Below are 12,799 nucleotides of genomic sequence, written 5' to 3' on the forward strand. Positions count from 1 at the left end.
AAAATGGTTGTCAACTAAGCGCATAATGAGGATCATCAATGGTGAGGAAATTTCATCATGGAGAAAATACTATTAAAATGGATTGAAAATATGCATATTTAATAATATTTTGGAGGGTTATTTTGTTCCTTAGAATATTAGTTTTTTAATCCGTAGTAGACAATAAAGATTGAATTCTCTCATGATCAAATTTCGATGGGATGATGACTTCCCTTCGACCTGGCGGCTAAATAAGCCAAAGCTTAGGCTGTAAATTATATTTTAGTGTCAACCTTGATGAGTAACTTAAGGAAAAAAGAAAGAGGCATGATTTTTATTTTCTTAATATATGTTTATAAATTAGATATTATAAGGAAACATCTCAAGAAAGTGGGAGATTTTAATGTCATGTTGAGGGTAGCAATTAGAAAAATTGGAAACTCTTTATATTTTTGAGCTTTAAGATTTTGATCCAAATATCATAGCTCTCGAGACTCTTAACTTTGAGTCGCATTAGATTAAGACTTCGTTTGGGACGGCTTTCTTACTGCTTCCTGAAGCAGCAGCTTTTTTGTACAAAAATTAATTTTTTTTGTACTAAAAAGTTGCTTTAAAAAATATTAAGAAAGCCATCCCAAATGAAGCATAAGCCGACCATCATAACTCATTTTTTCGGTGAACAACGTAACTAAAATCTTAAAGGTTATCTCTTGTATTTGTAGCATTGAAGAAGTCATTAGCTTTACTATCTACTATGGCTACTTGGATATTGCCAATGTTTTAAAGATTGAGGATCTTTACCATATAGATTTTTTCTTTGCTTTATATACTTTAAACAAAGTGGTATCTCTCATATATGCACTCTCTATTCTTTTTTTTTTTTTTTTTTTTTTTTTTTCTTTTTTTTTTTCCTTTAACAAAATGATATGCAAATTTAAGAGTGCTATAGTACACTAAAAAAAAGTAGGATGAGTTACTTTGATGCCACTCATTCACTGATGACTTAACTATTTGGCAAAAGTTGAATAAACATATCTTTATTACTAAATTTATCTCTAATTAGCATCCTTCTTTGTGTGATATGTAATCTTGATTGATGACAAATTTCATGAAACATTACATTGCAACTATTATATCATAATTTTTTTGTCACAAAGCTCTCCATTCATAAAACTCCCACTCTTGGCCATTTGACCTTTGTTGTTGCTTCTTGGGGTGGTTGGAAGAACCATAGACGTGAGAATCATACTTGTTGTGTACCGGAACATTCGCGGCCAGCAATAGGGTCAAAGTCGAGAAGGAGCTTGGGGGTAAGAAATATCTCATATTTCTCTTTCTCTACTCCGTTCTTTCCCTTCATTCCTTCCCCCTTTATTGTAAAGAATGATAGTTTATTTATAATTTTTCGGAATTGACATGACAAGTAAATAAGGAGAAAATTAAGAGCATGTTGGGAGTGGTTCAACTGGACGATCGATATTGATTCCCTTGATTATGAATTATTTATCGAGTATTTATGTTCATTAATGATGTAAGAATTCGATAATCTTGGGCTTGTTAGATTTATGTCATCGAGCAGCTCGATACTATAACCATGTCATATTTGAAATTTATTTGATTGTCCAATTTATGGCTAGAACCTTCCAAATATGAGTCCGGTCCTTGATTTGAACCCATTGGGGCTCCGATTGGATTGAATTTGGTGTCGTTGGGTTCGTCTTTTTGAGACGTTTAGTTTGACTAGAAGTTTGCTGAAATCAGAGTTCAGATGATCCCAAATTTAATTTTGAAACTTTTCAATGCAATTTGCCTCAAGATTTTGTGCCCAATCAAGATAATTTTTTGAAGATATATCATAGTTTGTAATAGAACTAATCATCCTCTCAAATATTATTTGAAGAAACTCAACAATCTCTCCCCTGCTTTGCAAACTTTCACAATGGATCCAACCCTTGCTACTTCTTATGATGCTTCTTCATTTAAATTAGCCATTCCTCTCTTATAGTGTTCCTTAGATTCTCTATAACCTTTGTTTGTTTGTCTTGAGTTTTATATTCAAGTGCTTCTTCACATCCTTCAAAGCCTCACTTTTTGAATGTTTTATATATGGTAATTTATAAGTATCCAACCTATAATATTGTATTATGAAAATCATGTAACTATCAATATTATCATAATCATATTTTTCATGAAAAAAATTAAAAATATTAAAATTAATTATCATTTCATTCATAATAGTATCCTCCTTCAAAAAAATCACCATTAAAATCACAAATTAAGAAGTGATTGACATATATTTTTTTTAATCTCTCTCTCATTTATATAATAATTTGAAGCTAATTATATTAAAAAGAAAGCTTCTTTATATTTTAAGAGTGATATATTTTATTCAATATATACCATGAAACAATAAATTCATTCTCCTAATATATATATAGGAGGAAATCTTTACTGAAAAAGCCAAGCTCACCTCAAACATTCACATACATGACTGCTCATTTAAACTGAAAATCCATCTTTGAAGATCAATAATATGTTAAAATTCAATTGAATTTTAATTAGATCGAGCTCAAATAACAAAAAAAGTGAGCCAAGACTTTGCTCAAATCAAGATTAACTCAATCACTCCATAGACAATCCCAACTCAACTAAGACTTCGATTGGGATAGCTTTCTTACTGCTTTCTAAAGCAGATTTTTAGTATAATTTTTTTAAAAACTAAAAATTTTATACTATAAAACTGTGATATGAAGTAATAAGAAAGTTGTTCCAAACGAAACCTAAGATTGAATCAAAAGAATTTTGTTGAGAATATTTCAAATCAACATCAAGGCTTCGTTTGGGACGGCTTTCTAACTACTTAAAACGGCTTTTTAATATAAAACTTTTATATCTTTTATCAAAAAATTACTTTAAGCAGTAAAAAAATCGTATCAAACGAAACCTAAACCAGCTCACAATCAAATCATTTGTAGCATTATGTTTGGGTTAAAATAATTTCACGACCGAACAGGGGGCGACATGATGCATTCTGGTTGGTCTCCAAACGGCTTTCGGCATCCGCACAAAATAATTTCACTTACACGCACGAGAGAAGAGAAAAGGGCTATAGTGAGAGAAAGCTTTCAAGTGCACTTCATTTCTCTCACCCTTCCACCTCATTCGCTCAGTGAATATTTTTGTTCTTCAATACAATATTCGTAACACATCATTAGTAAAATCCAGATAAAAACTAAACAAGTTTAATTTTGGCGAGATGTACTCAACCTTCTATTAACTGCTTCAAAATGTATTAAAGTCAGATCCACACATAGTTTATGATAAGAAAACATTAGGGGAAACGTAAGATAGTTCTACATAAAAGAAAACTGTAGCGAGTAATGCTAAAAGCGTTAAGAGAACTCAGAAGGAACATATTTTGTTGGGATTAGCTGAAATCAAATGTGAAAATAAACTACCCTGAATTCACGAGGGTAGCCTCCAAGAGGGGAGTGAGGCCCCTTAATGGAAGCTTATCTATCATTGCAACATGGGAAGTTACTGTCCTCCTATCCTTCAAGCGACTGAGCACCTTTCTGACCTCGTTTGCTAGTCGTATAACATAATCATCTTCATGACCTGCACCAAAAATTCGCAAGGAGTAGGAGAACGTTACTTTTGTTCATGGAAATGATTTTTTGCAGCAGGACTCTTTTTATGTTTAATGTTATTTTACTTGATTGAGTGAGAACTGGGTTGTTAAAATGTGGAAGTGCCAGAATATCATGAAAAGTACGGGTAAATTTTATGACACTGCCATTAGATTAGTTATGTTGTATGAATATGTGCTAGGTTATGCTGCGCAGACACGGACACGGTGACACGGATATGATATGACACGGGGCACGTCAATTCATGAAAGTATGGGACATAGGCACGGGTTGAACACGGTATTATAATTTTTATATTTTAAAAATAGTGTATAAAAATTGATTAAGTTTAATATTAAAAACAATTAAGAAATAATAAATCATTTAAATAAAATTTGTGCTTAAAAATGATTAATATTATGATGTCGAGAGTCGATTGTCAATGTTGTGTATCAAACATCAAGAAAAGGTCACGACAATGTTGTTGAGAGTCGTCCATTGATGTTATGCATTAAGTATCGAGCGTTGATATATGTTGAAAGAGCATCTATCGTCGATCTTGAGAGGGCGATGGTCGTCGATGATGAGAGCGTGATGGCTATCGATGCTAATATGACGTTGGACAAAAATGAGCTGTCAAGTTGTGGTTATGGAAATTGCTAGCATCGAGATCCAATGTCAAGACAGTGTCAGACTTTGATGTTGAGATTATTTTAAAATGTCGATGTTGTAACGACATCAAAAGCTGATGTTGAGGTGATATCAGACATTATTGTGAAACCAAAGTCGCGACCCACCAAAGAGAAATGAAAATGAGAATATTTGATGAATGAGATATTAAGTGCGGGTGATTAATTTGATGTTGTGGAGAGAAAATAATAAATATAGTTTTTATGTTTTAAATATATAAAAATTTTAAATACAAGAAATTATATTTAAAAAAGTTATTACATATTTAAGACACATGTCGTACACCGTGTCCAATTTATATTTAATATATTTTTAATTTAGACACAATTTTAGTGTTTCCGATACATGTCAAAGGTGTGTCAGACGAGTGTCGTGTCGGACACTACACGCCTCTTTGAGGAGAAGTGTCGATGCATCATAGGTGCTAGGTGACAAATAAGTTACTAATAGCCAATATTAATCTGGAAAAAAAAAAGAGAGTAAAGATAGATGTGCGGCAAATTTAAAAAGAATTTAATGGAGAAATCATTATATAAGAGGGCAGCTTCAAGATAAGACCTTGAATAATAGATTATGTGATTAGGGCATCTGGAAGAAGCACCAACAAAAACGTTAGATAAAATTTATATGAGCGGACTTTAAAAGAAAAGCATCTATCAAAAATAATATGGAAAGAATTTGTACAAAAAATTTAAACAAATTAAATCTTAACCAACTACGCAACACTCTATTATTTCTTAAAGACATCCTAAACAAATGAGATTCAGCTAAAGATGATGGTGGCTTTCATGTTGGGGACTCAAAACTTTGTTCTCTTCTCATAAAAGATGTTATACTCGCACCGAAGTGACCTAGTTCAAGCTTAGATTTTTCTTGATGGAATGATGAAACTCCCACGCAAGAAATTTTATGCAAAGAGAGCAGATATCAATGCAGAAAAATATTGAAATGAGAAACTAGAATGGCTTAATTGTTCATCTGAATTGTTTGGTTTGTTGTTTGGTTGGTTTAGAAAGACAATTAAGTTGTAAATAATAATAATAACAATAATTGAAAGGGGAAAAATTTTCAGTTTTTCATTTCCCTAGCTCTAGAGGGACAGTTAAACATAAAAATTCATTTCTGGAAAAAGATAGATAAACTCTGGAAAATATACATTTTAACATGTATATTTTTCTTGGGTAGAATTTGGTGGTTTGTAGATAGAAAACACATTTTAGAAAACAATGAAAATTGCTAGATTTCATCAATTGGATGAAATTGAAAACCCAAATTAGTTTTAAGCTCCACAAATCCTCAAAAAAGATGATGATTTTGTTTCTACACACAAAAATAGTGAGCACAAAATTCGTTTTTCTCTAAAAACATGCTTTCAAACTATAAGCACCAAATGGAGCCGTGAAAATCAAATAATTTGGTTAACAAAGGCTCATGTAATCTAATTCTCAAATAGGAAAGTTGTGATCAACTTGTTACCTATATCAAACATTGCTTTCTCCATTGAAAACAGGTAATCCCTATTATTCCCACAAGGACCAGTTGCAGTAGCAATTTGCCTGAGATATGAAATACAGATTTTTGTAAACTCAAAACATTAACATGCGAAGGAGACTAGTTTAGGACGTATTCCTCACCTTGCCATTTCTTCCAAGGGCGCCGGGCCTAGATAGTACCGATTGGCCACCTTATCTGGAGTAGAAATGAATCTAAGCATGGAGCAATTGCATATTAGTTGTACATAAATAAATAAACAATAAGAAGCATAATTAGGTTTTTGTAATTCCAAATGCAAAACTCAAGCGAGAACTATAAATGAAAATGAAGCTATTATTCTTACACTAGTACACTGGTCATAACTGGCTCAAGGTTTCCTTCCTGAACAAGCAAGCACATAAGGATCATGCAACGGTAATAAGAATGATAACTTTTGAAATATAGTGCAGTTAAAAAACCCGCAAGTAACACAGCTCAAACTAACCTCATAGAAGTCCACGGATGCTTTTCTGTCATACTCGCATTCCCTTCTCTCCAAATACTGAAATGATTAGAGGATATGTGATTGAATCCCAATAAGATAAAATGACAGATCCCTAGAGCTTACATCAGTAATTATACCTGAATTGCTGCTCTTTCTTTCTCAGAGCCTCCTTTAACACAATAGGCAGCACCCCACTGTCATAATATCACAAAATTGTTCCCAGAAAAATCATTTCACATGTTTTTTTGCAAAGCAAACTAAAATTCAAGTTCAGATTTTAGTCAAGTAGGATTGATAAACGTAAGATCCCAAAAAAACCAAGAATAAAACCATATAAGATGAAAGATCATCAACACTGTAAGCCTTTTCCAATTATTTGGGATAGCCTTTACAAATTCTAGTACAAGAGCTCCTAATTCTATGTTGCACAAATCATTTTCACAATTTCAAACCATATTTTCTCTTTTTTCTTTCCATTCCTAATATTTTCATATTAAATATATCAATTCATCTTATGGGTGCTATTCACACCATATCTTCAATAAGTGCTATTCCCAGTATCTCTTGGATGTAATCGTTCCCCACGCCATTTTTCCAAGTTCTATCATAAATACATTTAACATTTTCACAACTTTCACAATCAACTCAATTTTTCAAGTTCATACGCAAACCTCATCCATAAAACATCACTGGTATCTACAAATACTTTTAAGTAGGGTGTGAGATTTCTAGGGTTCCTCTAAAAGATAAAACCCAAATCTTACAAGAAAACAAAAAACATCACATAATCGGGACTTATAACTCCATATATCAATGAAACCCAAAAGCGAACATCATTGGGACTTGCAAGTCTAGCATATCAAAAAATATCAAGAATTTGGAACTTGAAACTCTGGCATAATAGGAGTGAGGTGTATTCAACTCATAAATCATAAAATGCTACGGTGGTAGTAGAAAGAACAAAAAATTTGGAAAAATGAAAATATCAAGAGCACCTGCTCTCAGGAACATGAACTTGGTGTGAGGAAAAAAAATTACACCTTTGAATTCAGCAATGCATACACATATTAATTAGCAAACATTTATAAATCCTTAACAAGAAAAAGATTGATATTTCTTACACAAACTGATCCTTTCTTGGCCTCTAAAGTGCAGGTTCTCGCTGGATTTTCTGGTGTGCCTCTGTGGTCTATACATGCTGCTAAGAAAAAAATAAGATCACTCATCTAAAACTAAAAAGCTAAAATGGTAACACAAGCAAACTTCAGACAAGAACTATATTACCAAGATCAAAAACACGCCTATAATCCTTTATGAAGCCTATAACCTTCTCATCAAAATGAAAACCTGGATTCCAGACCAGTGAACCATACCCAAAAACCCACAGAACCATTTTCTATTTCTTTTCACTGCACATATTGAAAGAAACAATCATCATCATTTGTCTATTTTTTACCAAAAAAAACAAAAAATCATAAATGCATTGTTAGAATCCTTAGGCATAGAAGTAAGTTAGACTGCAACTTGCAAAAGCTATTACTCTATAGCTTAATAATTTACACAATGTTGAAGGACCTTCTATATATAGAAGTATTCAAATGGTCCTAGTGGACAATTTCCTTCTCTGCATGAAAAGAAAATATTTGATACCAATCCTGCATGGTGGAAAGATGGTCATGTTCTCTAGCATTTAAGATCATTGAGAGAGTCAACGAAAGATGAGAACCTTTCAAAAACCCAAGGTTTTTTCCGAAAAAGATCTATCATATGACATGTAAGTCATGAGTGGAATAAAAAATAGTCAGCAATTAAACTGAATAGTTTATAACAACTAATTGTCATCAATAACTAAGGAGCTATGACGCAGAGCATCAATGTTTATAGCCTTCATCATCATGTCATTGAGCCTTGAGTATAGAATGACTGTACATAAGATCCCCTTAATTGTTTAACAATTATTAGCATGTACGGTGAGGAGTATATTTAAGAATTTTTATGTCAAAATTGGGTCATAAGTCATGATGTGTCATGTTGGGTTATGGGTTGAGATATTGGGGTCTTTGCCACCTCCATAAGCTGGGCCATCCACCTTCCCTTTCCTCTAGTCTCTACTGATTAATTACATTCATTTTGAGTTTTCCTCCACCATTTAAGGCATCTTCTAGACTTCATTCATTTTGATAGCACAAAGCACTTGAGACAAATTTTCAAGATACTTTGTGGAGGAAAATTGAGCATCCAAATGAAGAAATGCTCTTCCATGACTTCTTTTGTGATCTTCAAAGTCTTCGTTGTTTAAACAAAGACATCTCCAGCAACCCTAACAAAATTAAAGCTATCAAAGATTGGAGTGTTCCAACATTAATCTACAATGTTTGCAACTTCTAAGGACCCCCTTTTATAGGAAATTAATTTGTGGATTTAACACCTCATATCTCCTATCACCCAATGTCTCGAAATGGGTGAATTCAACTCGACCCTGTGATATATCATTCTTTTGAGCAGATCCAAGAGCACTTGACCAATCCTCTCATGTTGAAGATGCTTGGATTCAAAAAAAAAAAAAACCTTTACGGTATCCTATGATGCCTCTAGGGTTAGAAATGGAGTCCTTAAACAGGAAAGACACCTTATGGCATAGTTTAATGATAAATTAAATGAAGCCTGTAAACAATATTCTATTTATCACCGAGAGTTCTATAATGTCGTGCAAGCTTTGTGCTATAGGTGTTACTATTTCCTACTCAAGACTTTGTGCTCTCCTTATATCATAAGGATCTCATATATGAACGCTCAAAAGAAGTTAAGTTTTCAACATGCAAGTGGGTTCAATTCCTCCATGATACACCTTTATTTTTAAATAAAAATCAAGTATTGAGAACAAGGATACCTATGTCTTTAGCCAAATGTTAATACTTTTACACATTATGAGTGTGAAGGTGATTGTATTTGACTAAGTTAATTTTAGATTGTCATTTTTATTATGACTAAACAAATCTATATTTCTTTACTTGAGAATGAACCAACACATGATTCAGACCTCCAAGTTTGAGATGGTTATCTCATTTAAGGTATCAGTCTTAGTATCTTTTATTCTTTACTTCAAATTTTTCTTATAGAGGAGTCATATTCTGGAGCATAATAATAAATTCGCAAGACAAAACCATAGCTATGGTAGAGGATGTCCTTTTGTCCGAGTATCAAGCGAGAGGTGGCTCGTGTTGTTGTTATATTTTATGCTTACAAGTTCGTTGAGGCCACTCGAGGGCATAAAGCACAACACCTATTTACATACTCCACTTTTCATTCCACACATATCCTTGGATGATTTGAGTACTGGGCCATTATCCTTGGTCTACCCTAAACTATGTCGACGATGACACCATCTTTGTGGTAATGAACCATTTCTTAAAAATGGCACATTTTATTCCCCACTATAAGATATCGCATGCATCTCCTATAGCATCTCTTTATTTATAGAGATCGTAAGGTTGTGTGGTCTTTCTAATACCATTGTTGCCAATAGAAATGTTAGATTCATGAGCTACTTCAGGAAAATTCCCTGAAAAAATAAAGGAGAAATAATATTTTGTTCCCAATCACATGTCACCTCCAAACCTACAGTCAAATTGAAATGATAAATAAAAGCTTAAGTGATTTTCTTAGAAGTTTGATTAGTAATGATACTTCTAGTTGGAAATAATCCTAACGACTACTAAAATTGCCTATAAAAAAGCTCCATCAATAGATCAACCAGTACGAGTTTATTGCATATGGTCAACATATATAAACCCTGTATGACCATTGACATTGTTGACCTTTCCATATCATAAATGAATAGTGAGTTTCTTCCTCATTTGCATAGCATTTGCATGAACATTACACTAAAATTAAAAGAAAACTTGCAATGCATTATAATAAGTATAAGTATATGGCCGACTCACATAGATATTTCATTATATTTTTTTAGGGAGACACGATTTTGTTCAACTTTATCCTGAGAGATTTCTATCAGGATTCCTCAAAAGTTATCGACAAGAAACTCAATACCTTACAAAATTATCTGGATGGAAAATGCAAGCACATATGAGTTGGACCTACCCAAGGATAACAACATATATCCGGTGTTCAATTTGGAAATTTAACCCTTTACTAATAGCATGCGTCTAACACCGTACTTCTTTTCCTATGAGGTATTGTCACCACCTACTTTCAACCATGATTTGTGGAATAAGCATGAGCACCGAGTCAAATGAAGCATACACACCATCGCCATTATGGACTCATATTTGAGATCAAATGTGCCAGAACATATATTGGACGGCTAGATCATCTCCATAGTTGATGGCGAAGTTTAGTAATGCATGATTCGATGGAGAGGAGTCTCACCTCTTAATGATTCATGAATGACTTTGAAGGAGATCCAATATCTATGCCCAGAGATGCTTTAAGAATGCCAAGACTTTCATTCGCCAAAGTCTAATCCTTGTAAGTCAAATATGTTGATATAGGCCATCAAGTTTCTAGCCATCATCATTGTCGTTATATTGCCTTTGAGTCATATGTCTATATTGATTGTAACTATGGCCCTCACTGTGTATTTGAGAGTCATGATGAGTCATGTTGGCCCACATGTTTTATTGGGTTATGGGTTGAATTATGGGCCTTTGTAAACCAAATGCTTAATCGGCCAACCTGCCATTCTTTAGCCTTGAAATTTTCATTAATTTTGACCTTTCCACTGCCGATTAATAAATCTTCTAAACTTCCCCTGCCATTTAAAGCAACTCCTAGACCCCCTCCCTCTCCATTTAAAGCAACACACTAACATCTCCACCTTAATGAGGCCAGACACTCATTTCACTATCCTTTTCATTTAATTTCTGTGATAGTTGGTTTCCCTATCTAAACCTATAAATAGGAGCTCATTTTATATTTTGAAAGCAAGTTGAATGAAAGAAATAAATTGTGCCCTGTAGGTTATTGGAGAATCAACATCAAAATGAACTATACATTAAATTGATTTTCCCTTAATCAGTACTTACTTTTTTTCTTCCCTACTTTTCTCCTTTTCATTGCTTCTTTTTCTTTTCTGATCAAATAGCATTTGTTTTCTATGCCTAGGTAATAATTATATTGTACGAATGTTTGGAATCTAATTTGTTTGTTTAATAATTATCACTCTCTGAAATTTTGCATGTTTACTGAAATCCGTTGTGATATGTGCAGATCAAATCATAAAATTTGCCTCTCTCTCTCTCTCTCTCTCATCAGAATTTCCCAACTGTTTTTAGTCATCAGAAAAGTACTTTTTAATTTACTTGAAACTTCCTTTAAATAAACTGTGAAGAACATCCTCATGTATATTTGGTAGGATAGATTAGTTAATTTTTCATTCTGCGTCAAGCTACCAAGGACCTTAACCTTCATTCACTAATTTAAATGGACGCTTTTTCAAGTTCAACAAATTACACCTAACAGAGCTAATTAATTACAATTGAACAACTTCATCAGATCTCCCCATAAAGAGCAGAAAAAAGTTTTAACTTCACATATAGAGAAGCCTTGCAGTCTTTCACTTTATCATAAAGTGAGAAATCCTGAAAAATCAACCTATTGCCAGAATATAAATTTAAAAAATAAAATCTATACCACTCGTCCATAGGGACGATCGTGCGGAAATAAATGATATATTCCCTGTCTCCATCTAAGTTTACGAATAAAGAATTTAATTCACAATAATCCACAGCTACCCGATTGTTATAGCAAGAAAAAGGAAATCGAGGCTCTGCTGCATCCATACAAAAAAGTGAAAAGCTGGGAACGGAGGCTTCCTTATTTACCTTAACTGGCCAAAAGTGAAGATCAAGCGAATCGCAGCACCCGTGCTTGGAAAGCTTGCAATTCCTCCTCTCACACTAGTTCGATGCCGACGGAAGAAATGACGCCGAGAGAAGGAGAAGCAACACGAGGATGCGAAGAGAGTAGAGAAGGCTAGGGCTCTTGAAACCCACAGGGTTCTCAGATCGCCCTAATCTCTCTCCCTCGCTCTTGCTCTCCTCGCCTCTCCCTCCTCTTCCTAAATCGGTCTTCAGAGAGAGAAATCAGAATTTGTTCCTCGGACTTCTGGATGCTTAGCCGGAACGGGACTCCACGTATGCGTACGGATAATTAATAAACAGGACAGCGGGCAACCAATTTCTAGTTTGGATAAAGTAAATAGCTGTTATTTGCCACGTATAATACAGTTTAATATATTAAAATAAAAAAAAATTAAACTCTACTTAATTGCTCATAATTTATTTATTTATTGTTTACTATTATATATTCAATTTAAGTAAATAAGTTATTTAAATAGTTTAAATACTATATCATTTTCCTTTACTTTTTAATCAATTAAGTCAAATTCAAAAAACTTCAAACTTAATACATCTTAATTAGTAATCAAAGTCCCTAACCACAAATCAAGGTGAGCTACATCACAACATAATTAACGCTCATCCTTGCACATCTTTGTCATGTC

The 12,799-nt window shown here is 33.4% G+C and overlaps 1 protein-coding gene across 2 annotated transcripts; it reads right to left on the minus strand.

Moving 5' to 3' along the window:
• Positions 1 to 3,207: 3,207 nt before the first annotated feature.
• LOC110104628 (gamma-glutamylcyclotransferase 2-2) lies at positions 3,208 to 12,409 on the minus strand. Of its 2 annotated transcripts, none has more exons than XM_020833807.2 (9): positions 12,120 to 12,409; positions 7,561 to 7,685; positions 7,398 to 7,477; positions 6,414 to 6,470; positions 6,277 to 6,333; positions 6,136 to 6,173; positions 5,933 to 6,004; positions 5,775 to 5,854; positions 3,208 to 3,597 (listed from the first exon to the last, which is right to left on the minus strand). In XM_020833807.2, exons 2-9 carry the CDS (start codon positions 7,667 to 7,669, stop codon positions 3,434 to 3,436), a joined length of 657 nt encoding a protein of 218 aa, XP_020689466.1. In that variant the 5' UTR covers positions 7,670 to 7,685; positions 12,120 to 12,409; the 3' UTR covers positions 3,208 to 3,433. The 2 variants fall into 2 exon arrangements, with proteins under 2 accessions (XP_020689466.1, XP_020689467.1); XM_020833808.2 differs by having other exon boundaries at positions 7,398 to 7,474; positions 12,120 to 12,407.
• Positions 12,410 to 12,799: the final 390 nt, after the last annotated feature.

The sequence above is a fragment of the Dendrobium catenatum genome, unplaced genomic scaffold, assembly GCF_001605985.2.
Source record: "Dendrobium catenatum unplaced genomic scaffold, ASM160598v2 fragScaff_scaffold_1638, whole genome shotgun sequence".
NCBI classification, from domain to species: Eukaryota; Viridiplantae; Streptophyta; class Magnoliopsida; order Asparagales; family Orchidaceae; genus Dendrobium; species Dendrobium catenatum.

Bases quoted from the DNA above. Each gene is read 5' to 3' on its own strand.
- LOC110104628 (XM_020833807.2), bottom strand. From the start codon at position 7,669: ATGGTTCTGTGGGTTTTTGGGTATGGTTCACTGGTCTGGAATCCAGGT. The intron at 6,471-7,397 runs GTAAGAAATATC...ATATTATGACAG, and splicing joins CCAAGAAAGGATCAGTTTGT to TGGGGTGCTGCCTATTGTGT. The intron at 3,598-5,774 runs GTAACAAGTTGA...TTTTTGGTGCAG, and splicing joins GAAAGCAATGTTTGATATAG to GTCATGAAGATGATTATGTT.